Consider the following 11991-nt stretch of genomic DNA (forward strand, 5'->3'; position numbering starts at 1 on the left):
CAACAGATTCTTTTGTTGCTGCCTAGGCCAGTGTCCTTTGTTCCTGTGAGGCTGGGCTGGGTTTGTCCATTACATGCCCTGATGAGATGTGAACGACCTCTCTGCTCTTCGAGAGTTTTTGCCTGGGCTTATTTTAAGCAATGAAGACACATTTTCAGCCTCATAACTATATACATGAAATTATAACTTATAACATCACTATAACAACAATGCTCAGTGCATCACGAGCCTTCCGAAGACACACATGACAAACTTTGCATTGGGTAACCCACATAATCATTTTATAAGGATGAACATGGGGTTGCTGGGTGTTCCCCCAAGGTACAGAGCATCACAGAGAGGTATAAACATCTCAAAACACATTATAAATTATCCTAATTGGCAATCTAGGTAGCCAGGCTGAACACTGAATGAGAACACCAATGACTGAATGAACGCCCTGAGATTGGGTGTTCACTCCCCACAACTCCTGAGCAGGTTAATATGGGCCAGAAAGAGCCAATTAATCATATATGCTGCAGCTGGAGGGCAGCCAGGGATTGATAAAGCCTAATTCAAAAATGAAGCCCGGGGGGAGGGGAGGGGAAGGAGTTGGGTTAGAATGATCAAGACAAGAAGTGATTAGGGGGCTGGAGCATATGACTTATGATAGGAGGCTGAGGGAACTGGGATTGTTTAGTCTGCAGAAGAGAAGAATGAGGGGGGATTTGATAGCTGCTTTCAACTACCTGAAAGGGGGTTCCAAAGAGGATGGATCTAGACTGTTCTCAGTGGTTCCTGATGACAGAACAAGGAGTAATAGTCTCAAGTTGCAGTTGGGGAAGTTTAGGTTGGATAGTAGGAAAAACTTTTTCACTAGGAGGGTGGTGAAGCACTGGAATGGGTTACCTAGGGAGGTGGTGGAATCTCCTTCCTTAGAGGTTTTTAAGGTCAGGCTTGCCAAACCCCTGGCTGGGATGATTTAGTTGGGGATTGGTCCTGCTTTGAGCAGGGGGTTGGACTAGATGACCTCCTGAGGTCCCTTCCAACCCTGATATTCTATGATTCTAAGTGAAGTCAGCAGGAGACTGCTGGGAAGGGGCCTGCAGTTGTACGGGGGAGCAGACTATTCCTGGGATCCTGACCTGGTATAGGCAAGGGGCTAAGAGGGATGAAGTAGCCATGGGGAGTAGAGGAAGCTCGGGTGGCAAACCCAGAGATAGAGCAGGGGATAGAGAAGTGGGATAGGAAGGAATTGGGGAGATAGCAACAGGGAGTGAGACTGAGTGCAGACCTGGGTTGCTAGTCGTAAGGCCCATGGGCTGGAACCTGGAGTTGCAGATGGGCTGGGGTTCTCCTACCAGCCACTGGGAAACGACACCTTACTTAGAAGTGGAATGAAAGACTGCCTGAGGTGGCACCTGGATAGCTTGTCCAATGGGACTTTGGTATCCTGGATAGTATGCTGTGACTTGGCTGGAGGGGCACACCACAAAGAGGGAGCACCTTGGGTTGTGAAGAGAGAAAGCACAGGGTGAGCAACCAATGACACTTGCTCTGTGGGGCAAAAGCTAATTCCTAGACCTAGCCACAGAGGTGCATGTGCAGTGAGTGGAGCCCTTTACGTGCCCTTTCACCCCTTGAGCTGGTTCCACAGACCTGAGCTGGCAGAGTAGTGCTAAGAAGCTTGTGCTGCTGCTACCCATGTGGTAACAGTTTAGTGAATAGAATGCTGAAGTCTTCAGGACTGGCAGCCTCTTACAAGCATTAACATACCATATTAGCAATAAAAAATGAGCAGTTACAGAGGTAAAAGTAACAATTAAACAAAAGTGCATTTACGATGATGATTCACACATACTAGTTTGTACTGTCAGCTTGAGAACATGGGCTAGTAAACTGTGTGCTAGGTGTAATATACACATTTCTTAATTGTTCTAGCCATATTTTTCCTCTGCTTTTCCTGTTTGCATGTTTAGCAAATGTTGCTTTATGTAATTGAGTCCTAAATTAAAAGGAAAAAAAAGAAAAGAGAAGGGAACTATGATGGGATGTAAACCTCACAGTGATACTGAGTGGGTTAATAGGAGCCTGGGAGCTCAATTACCACATCTACTGGCACCTGGAAAGGTGTTCAGTATGTCAATTAGCAGGTCCACTGGAAAGCAGTGAGGTATCCTTAAGGTGAGAGGAGAGGGGGGAAAAAAGAGAGAGTTTTTTCCTGTTTTCTGAGAATGGTTTGATAAAAGTCAGGAATGAGGAGAATTGGGAAAAGATATAAGAGGGGAGTTGCCCCCATTTTGAGACCTGCCAGAGGAGTTAAGACTCCTGGGAGGCAGCCATGGGATTTTGGTGCTCAGCTGAGGAACAGAGAATCAGAGAAGACTCATGAGGGACCAAAGCTCAAGCCTAGGAAAGGTGGGAGTGGTTTAAGTTTGAATTTCTGGCTTGGGATTTGTTGGCTAACTCCAGGAAGGAATTGTGAGAATCATGGGCCACTCCTGAGACCTTGGAGTCTGAGGGTGTGACCAGGGTCCCCGGGGGGCACACTGAGGTTGCTCAATTAGGGCAAACTGCAAAGAACAGGGTAGACAATCCGCAAAGCTGGTAGTTACTCCAATACTTAAATCCACCCAGCTAGTAACAGAACAGCTTCTACAGTACCTTATTGGTTACACAGAAGCCAAAACACAGTTCCCTTAAAAGCAACCCAACCTTTGGGCTCCCTCCCAGACAGCCAAGTCAAATATGAAAGTTCTACCAATCCCAAAGGATAGGGCACGTTACCTCTCAGATCAATAAATATTTCAGATTTTACCCAAATACATGCTTATAGCCAATTCCTATTAACTAAACTAAAATTTATTACAAAAAAGAGGAGAGAGGGTGTGTATTTGTTAAAAGATCATTATACATAGAGACTTGAGTACAGTTCTGGGATCAATTTCATAGTAGAGATGGTGAGCTTAGGAGTTGCACAGAGTTCATAGAATTAGTCCATAGGTTTAGTCCAACATCCAACACCAGGGTGATCCAAATGGTTTATGGTGCAAGCACATATTTCAGTTGTTATAACTGCTCTCCATTGAAGAAAATGTGGGACCACTTGCACCACAGTAGCAGAAATAGAGTTCCTAGGTGGAGAATATAATGAGCTGAAATAATATGGATAGGGTCATGCAATGAGATGGTGAAGAGGCAAGTGTTGCAGATACTCCCTCCCACCCCCTTTTTAAAAAGACAGTATGCGTATGTTTAACAAAACCTACCTAGTAGGGTGGCACATGTCTGAAATGTGACTGTAACAATGGCTTCAGGATTTTAATGTTAAAAGATATTTTGCCTAATGGTCAGCTGGATTCAGAGAGCCTAGGCTTCTTTTCATATGCTCATCTTCATCAGTAATAATTCTGCAGGTCTAATTAGGCCATCAACACCACCCGTGTAGTTCTAGTGTCCTTGAGATTATCTCCTCAGTGACACTTGTGCAGGCTGCTGGCCTTCAAAGGGTTTCAACAGGTGTAACTGACTGGAACTTAGTAAACCATTCTGTTTGATACTCAAATTCTCTGCTTCCTCTCTTAGCAGCATTGGCTCACCAAAAGACCATGCTTTTATCCAATCCTATATTAAACTAACTAAAGGTTTATTAACTAGGAAAACAAAATAAGTTTACAAGTTTAAAGAAGGCAAACAAATACACACAGACACACAAAAATGAGTTAGTCTTGGGTTTCAAAAAGTACTAGAAGCTGCTGTATATATGTCTTTTAGGGCTAACCCATGCTAAGCAGCTTGGGGATCCCTTGCTTATGTTTAGAAATATTGCCCTCTCCAAATAGGGAACAATTAACAAAGTCTTTTGTCCACCGATATTCCACAATGGTTCATTTGATGTCTATGGGCCTTCTTTTGTTGGACAGGAGATGACACTTCTTGTCGTAAATTAGTACTTCACACTTGGTAATGCTTCTCTCCTGACTGGGGGGTTTCCAGTTGCATAGCAAACATTTTTATAGTTTCAAAGCAAGTAGTTACCCTATAACATGGGATACAGATGATATAAGTGAGATGAATGCAGGCAGCAACTCACAAGCATTGCATAAACACATTCTTAACATCTATTTTATCAATACTAACACAGGTGAGCCAGAATGGCTTCCAGCTATGCATTGGTCAGTGTTCAGAGAGGCCTAGGGGCCGTGGCGTGAGCTGGCACCTGGTCTGCTGCTATACCACCACCTCATTATGTAGGTTCTGTACTGTTTTTCATTTCAGTTCTTACTTTAGAATATCCTGTCTAGTCTCAAAGTCTTAGACAGAAAACCCCAAGCATTTTCAGAGTGAAGGTTGAAACTCCAAATGCAGATGACACTAAACTGGGAGAGTGGTAGATACGCTGGAGGGTAGAGACAGGATACAGAGGGACCTAGACAAATTAGAGGATTGGGCCAAAAGAAATCTGATGAGGTTCAACAAGGACAAGTGCAGAGCCCTGCACTTAGGACAGAAGGATCCCATGCACTGCTACAGACTAGGGACTGAGTGGCTAGGCAGCAGTTCTGCAGAAAAGGACCCAGGGATTACAGTGGACAAGAAGCTGGACATGAGTCAGTGTGCCCTTGTTGCCAAGAAGACTCCGGCATTTTGGGATGTATAAGTAGGAGCATTGCCAGCAGATCGAGGAACATGATCGTTCCCCTCTATTCGGCATTGGTAAGGCCTCATCTGGAGTACTGTGTCCAGTTTTGGGTCCCACGCTACAAGAAGGATGTGGAAAAACTGGAAAGAGTCCAGCGGAGGGCAACAAAAATGATTAGGGGGCTGGAGCACATGTCTTATGAGGAGAGGCTGAGGGAACTGGGATTATTTAGTCTGCAGAAGAAAAGAATGAGGGGGGATTTGAAGCTGCTTTCAACTACCTGAAAGGGGGTTCCAAAGAGGATGGATCTAGACTGTTCTCAGTGGTACCAGATGACAAAACAAGGAGTAATAGTCTCAAGTTGCAGTTGGGGAAGTTTAGGTTGGATAGTAGGAAAAACTTTTCACTAGGAGGGTGGTGAAGCACTGGAATGGGTTACCTAGGGAGGTGGTGGAATCTCCTTCCTTAGAGGTTTTTAAGGTCAGGCTTGCCAAAGCCCTGGCTGGGATGATTTAGTTGGGGATTGGTCCTACTTTGAGCAGGGGGTTGGACTAGATGACCTCCTGAGGTCCCTTCCAACCCTGATATTCTATGATTCTATGCTTAACGCAGCCTCTTAGCCTGAGCATGGCTCAGATTCAGATTACAATATTTTGCTGGAAATGATACTGTTCCATGTGCAGAGAGCCTGAAATCAGAAGAACTTGAATTTTGCCATTTCCTGCATTTAGCTAATTTAGGGACTAAGGCAACCTTAAACTGAAAAAAAAAGCCAAATTGCTCTAAATTCTTGTACAAAATGAATTTTAAGGGCTGGCTTATGAAGCATGAGGAAGTAGAGCTTGTAATAGAAATGCTGAATTACAGCCTTCATCATGATCTACTAATTCTGAAATTGTGTGGGTGGAGGTTCTCCTGAATTGTTTTGCCTCCCAGAGTCCAATTCTGCACTCTCAGTAAAATAAAAGGGAATCTTATCTGCATCAAGATTGCCTCATGTGAAGATGTTTTAATACAGCCAAATGCGAGGTCAGTACATCTCAGAACAGAGCATGCAGGCCACAGACAATAGAAGATTGTCCTAGGGTGTAAGGACACTGAAAAGATTTTAAGGACACACGGTCCTTGGATGTATAAGCAGAGAAATAGCAAACAGCGATAGGAACGTGATATTAACGAAACCATTACTGGAATACTGTGTCCATTTCCAATGTCAACAGCTGAAAAAGGATGTTGAAAACTGAAAGGGTTCAAATAAGTCCTAGAATAATGATTAGAAGTCTGGAAAACATTCCTTATAGCAAGAGACTAAAGAAGCTCAGTCTACATAGTTTAGCTGAGAAAAGGTTAAGAGGTGACTTGATTACAGTCTACAAGTACCTAGATGGGGAAGAGATATCTGATTGTAGAGGGTCTTTAACGTATCAGAAAAAGGCAAAACAAGATCTAATGGTTGCCTAGCTTCCGTTTCCAAATTTGAACTAGAAATAAGATGCAATTCTTTTTAGAAGTGAGGATAATTAACCACGGCAACAACTTCCCTAGGACTGTGGTGGGTTCTCCATCACTTTAAGTCTTTAAATCAAGCCTGGATGTATTTCTAAAAGAGATGCTACAGCTCAAACAGAAGTTTATGGGCTTGAAGTGGAAATTACTGAATGAGGATTTATAGCCTGTGTTATACCAGAGGTCAAACCAGATGATAATTGTCACCTCTAACCTTAAAATCGACAAACCTCTGAGAGATTTTGGGCCAGGTCCAGATTGATCATTGCTGCAAAGCTATCCGAAAACTTCCTTACTTGGCCAGTGGAGGATCACTTCAAAGTAAGGATTTTCAAGTGAAGTAGCATTGCTCTATGGGGTACTCACCTTTCCCCCTCCTTGTGGCTGGTAGAGGGGGCATGGATGGTGTGTTCCTATACCCTGGTGATCCTTGGCTGCTGGAACAGCCCCTTGCAGCCTTCCGGCTATTCCAAATTGCCCCAAGAGGATCAGCCCTACAGAGTGATCCAGGATCAGGGAGCACAAAAGTTGCTTAAGGTGGTCTCCCAGGGTGTGCTGAGTGGAGTGTTGCTGGACTGCAGCTTGGGATCTGGCCCTGTGTGATTGGGTCCTCAAATAGATCGGCTTGATTGGCCTAACATCCTGCTTTGCTGAACAACCCCATCACTCTGGGCGGTTGGGGTGTGCCCAGGGCCGGCTCCAGGGTTTTGGCCTCCCCCAGCAGCCAAAAAAAAAAAAAAAAGCCACGATCGTGATCTGCGGAGGCAATTCAGCGGGAGGTCCTTCACTCCGAGCTGGAGTGAGGGACCATCCACCAAATTGCCGCCAAACAGCTGGACGTGCCACCTCTCTCCGGAGTGGCCACCCCAAGCACCTGCTTGACCAGCTGGTGCCTGGAGCTGGCCGTGGGTGTGCCTACTTATTAAGTGATTCTGTTGGAACTATCTTAATATCCTATTTCATCCTGTGGATAAAGTTCTTTATCCTTTTTTTCTACTTCTAGCCCTCTCCATTACTATTACATTCCTATGTTCTGTCTCATCATGTTTCTCCCTTTTTTGCAAAAATAAAGAGATACTTAAAGGCACTTAACTGTTGCAACGCTCCCAGATGCTGCTTCTGTTTATTAAACAAATTGACATACCCTTGTGTCTATAGATCAGAACAGTGAACTATGCTCTCTGTGGCTGTTGCTATGTTGAAAGCTCTCAAGGAACACATGCAATTTCCTTGTTCCCCCACGTCTTTGACACCTTAGGTCAGAACAGGCAGCGCACAGGAGAGAAGAGTGCCAGGCACCTTTCCCCTCCACCTCCATTTTGTACCACTAGGGAAGGACTGGGCACAGCTCCAGGCCTCACACTTCTCTAATTGCATGGACTGCTCGAGACTATTGCTACGAGCAGGGCTGGTGTTAAGGGGTAGCAAGCAGGGCAAATGCTCAGGGCCCCACGCCACAGGGGGCCTCAGGCATTGCAGAAATCCAACCTGTGAGCAGGCCAGGGAGGCAGGATAGGAGGCCGACACCTTAGGTTCTGCCCTGGGCCCCAACAAGTCTAATGCCAGCCCTGGCCACTAGCAGAGGTAACCATCCCAAATTGTGTATGGAGGAGGTGGGGTCCAGGGTGTGCTCCCCTCCACACCAGCCAGCAGCAGTGTCACCTCAGTTGGATTCTCAGTGCTTCAGAGGTCCTGGTGGGACAATGAAACCACACAAGGCACAAAGAACAGTCTATTTATTTTCAAGTGGCATATTCAGGTAGCATTCTTCCTTTGGCACGTACCTCTTAACGTCTCCCCCCCCACTAGGATTTATTCTTTCCCTTAACTGTATTTTACATGAAGTGCTTGGGGCTATCTCTCTAATAAAGATGCTAATTACAGCTGCATTATGGGCATACACAGGTTTGTACAACTTGTACATTGTGTTTTTGTTCAACCTGTTAAAGCTGCCAGTTTACACCTTGCCATCTACTTTGCTAGTGTCAACTACAGTATGGTAGAACATCACCGCCATTTTTGTGAACTTGAATGAAAACAACAAAGGGTGGCATTGTTTTAATATCTCTTGCCATGTATCCATTGGGGTCTGTTTGTGAACAGGGGCCACTGCATCCATCTTCCCAGTTTTATTTCTGGCTATGTGGCATCACCATTGAACCTATTTCATACTTTACAAGATGGATCTTGGATTCACAGATATTAACACTGCAATAGTTCTGTAATAGGGTAGTCCGGCCCATTTTCAAGAAAGCAGAGAAGGGGAATATTTGAAGACAGACAGGAACCATACTTCATTCTCTGATGATTTTCCCCCTAACACTGATGTTTATAGAAATGGCTTGAATTCTTCCTGCCTGACACTACTGCAGCTCTATTAATAGTTCATCTCCCTTAAAACTACTTTTCTCATGGTAATTAAGATAGCATTGGTGACAATTCATAGTTGCTAATGAGCAAAAACAATGATTGCAGTGAAGGGAAAATCTTAATTTGTGTTGGACAGCTTCAGCAGACATCATTTTAAACACTGACTTCTTAGAAGGCATAAGCCAGTGATACCCTCCAGACAAGTGCACAGAATTTTTTTTCCTCCAGCAATATCCCCTGGTGTTTGTCTACTTGCATGTACAGGTCATGTTCATGTAATTATTCTTACTAGACCTCAACATTTTTTACAAAACAGAACATGAGTACTCCAACGCACAACACGAAACTGCTCTAATATCAGGAAAATTTCCCTCCAGTCAAACTCCTAAATGACCGCATATGGCAGCACTGGAAAAAAATTAGCATGTAGCCCTTTTGGAAACAACTGGGCAATTGATCTGCAGGTTATTCAATGTCCTTTCTTGTTCACAGGCATAACTGATTGTATCCTTGTAGTCTGCAGAAATGTTGGAACTAATAAAACTTCTGTATCCAGTCTTGTAAATACCCCAGCATTCTACCGCAATAAGCAATCAACTCCTCCTTTCCTTCCCCAAAGCTGCTATAATCAAGAACAAGCAAACCAGATTGTTGCCACGTTAAACCAGATTGTTGATACTAGTGGTTTTGGATGTAAAAAATGTAAATCTACTAGTCATTGAAGGAAAAAGCAAAAGCTAAGCACAATATTTGTTGGTCAGATAACCCTGAATATGCTGCAATACAAACTTCAGAGGTCTGCATTAGGAATGATATAGTTATCTGCAATGTTGCATTTGCCCAAATTGTATACATCTGAATTTACAAGGAGACTCACCTGCCCTTCTTATATACCTCATGTATTTCTTTTCCTTGCCGGTGAGCTCTGCATTCAGTAGACAAAACCCATCCCCACAACAGCAAGAAGATGCTAAACTGCATTTTATGGACAGTCAACATGATACTTTGGGGTCCTATATCCAGAAATAGTCCACACAAGAAGAAAAACAAAATGTAGAGTCTGTTTCTCTTTTTAAGACATTATCAGTCCCTTCGTTATTGGAAGGATGTTTACTCATACAAAAAATCATCCTGCAGTATTTAATCTGGACAGTGGGGAAAGCAATTTCCACTAAACCTATAAATCCCTCTACGTCAGATGGTAGGGATTTTCGAACAGTGTAGAATTCACGTATTCCTACAGAATGTTTTTTTTTTTGTTCAAACAGGCTATTGTATAAATTGATTTAAGACAAAACCTTTCAGGTATTTTGGAAAATGGCATATTTCTGGTGAACCAAGATATTCTAGCTGATCAAAGATTTCTTTAATTGCTGATTTAAGTGTACCTGTTAATGCCTAATATGATAGTCTTTATTAAACACCTGTTTAGCTGCTGGAAGCAGATACAATCATCATAATTTCTATCTAGCTTTTAAGGAACATATTTGATCTTATTTTCCCTGGTTTTGCATCATGCTTGCAGCGTGTGGTGATGCCATTGTTGATGTGCTTACAGAACCTGTGTCACGCACTTCACTGCCAAGCTGTTTGGACATACACAGGATCTATGGAAAATCTCTAGTTAGGGAGGTAAAGATGAGCATAGGGCGACTCATTTATCCTCTCTGCAGCTGGATATTTATAGGAGATCATGGTTGATTGTCACTTGCAGACTAGAGAATGACAGGGTGAAGAGAGCAACAGAGGATTTCAAAGGACTAGAGGAAAAAATGTTCTACATCTTTAGCAAGTAAAGAAATTGTCTCTGATGTTAATTAAAATTAGAAATAGCTGTTGCTTGCATTTCTGTACTTACTGCCAATATCCTGATCCTTCTCTTTGAAGCACCATAACGGCTCCCCATTATCAACAGCTTCAAGTTTAAACTCCTGGCTTCGTGACCCTATGCAGCTCTGCGTCGATCTACACCTTATCTCTTATCACATTGCTACTATCCCTTGCATTCTACCATTGATGCCAAATTTACCCTAGTCCTCCATTTCTTCCACAGCTGTCACCAATACTTTTTCTTTACATGCCCGCTATGCATACAATTCGCACCCTATACCAGGACAACTAGTCACCACCTTCTCTTCAGGCTGATTTCTCTTAAAGACATTGGGGCAGATTCTTGCCTGGTATAAATTGTCATAGCGCCGTTGACTTAAGTTGTCATAGCTCTATTGAACACCTCAGCTGGTATACAGAGTTTATGGCTAGAAGGGACCATTAGATCATCTAGTCTGACCTGTATGTCACAGGTCACAAGAGAGACATGGGGGGACGTATGCTATGAGTGGAGAATTGTAAATATAGTACCTATATTTAAGAAAGGTGAAAAAAGTGACCTGGGAAACTACAGGTCTGTTAGTTTGACTTCAGTTGTATGCAAGGTATTAAAACACATTTTGAAAGAGTAATTAAAGACAGAGGTAAACGGGATAAAATAACATGATTTTACAAAAGGTAGATCATGCCAGATCAGCCAGATATTTTTTTAACAAGATAACTGATTTTCTAGATAAAAGAAATGCAGTAGATCTAATCTACCTGGATTTCAATAAAATATTTGATACAGTTCCAGATAGGAAATTAGTTAGATTGGAGAAGATGAGGATTAATACAAGAATTGAAAGGTGGGTAAGGGATTGATTAAAAGGGAGACTACAATGGGTCATGCTGAAAGGTGAACTGTTAGGCTGGAGGGAGCTTACTAGTGGAGTTCAAGGATAAGTCTTGGGACAAATCTTATTTAACATTTTCATTAATGATGTTGGCACAAAAAGTGGGAGTGTGCTAATAAAATTTGTGGATTACCCAAAGTGGGTAGGTATTGCCAACACGGTGGAGGACCAGAATATCATGCAAAAATATCTGGATGACCTTTGGAACAATTTACCAAGGGTCGTGGATTTTCTATTACAAACAATTTTTAAATAAAGATTGGATGTTTTCCTAAAAGGTATGCTGTCGCAATTATTTTGGGGGAAGTTCTAGGGACTGAGTTATATAGGAGGGCAGACTAGATGATCACAATGGTGCCTTTTGGCCTTGAAATCCATGGAATCTATTTTGAAGTCTAGTCTATACTTTCCCAAGAAGATTGTGGTAATCCATGGTGGTTCTCTTTGGTCATCTCTGGCTACAAGGTGTGCAATCTGTGTCTTTTGGATCCTCCTCTTGAAAGTCAGCAGCTACCATATGTTTAGGCCATCTGACTGCTGCATAATGCCCTCTTTTTAGACACTTCCTGCATGTGGTGTCCCTTGCTGGACAGAGCAGTTTGCTGTGAGGTGGCTTGCCATACCATGGGCATTCTTTCATGCTCTTGTTGTATTCCTTTTCTCTTACTCCATGTTAGTATAGCTCCTCTGGATCCTTTTGTGCTTGTACTGGTTTGGGTGTGTAATGCTTCTGCATCCTGAGGTATTTTCCTTCCCAAGTCTCTGTGG

The 11991-nt window shown here is 43.0% G+C and overlaps 1 protein-coding gene across 1 annotated transcript in view; it reads right to left on the minus strand.

The window, feature by feature from the left end:
* Positions 1–9635, minus strand: part of GABRR1 (gamma-aminobutyric acid type A receptor subunit rho1) — an 87824-nt gene extending 78189 nt beyond the window's left edge. Inside the window, exon 1 of the mRNA XM_065588199.1 lies at positions 9375–9635. Coding sequence (XP_065444271.1) covers positions 9375–9496 — 122 coding nt within the window. The 5' untranslated portion in view covers positions 9497–9635. The remainder of the gene's footprint in view (positions 1–9374) is intronic.
* Positions 9636–11991: the final 2356 nt, after the last annotated feature.

Source organism: Chrysemys picta, chromosome 3 (assembly GCF_011386835.1).
Source record: "Chrysemys picta bellii isolate R12L10 chromosome 3, ASM1138683v2, whole genome shotgun sequence".
NCBI lineage: Eukaryota > Metazoa > Chordata > Testudines > Emydidae > Chrysemys > Chrysemys picta.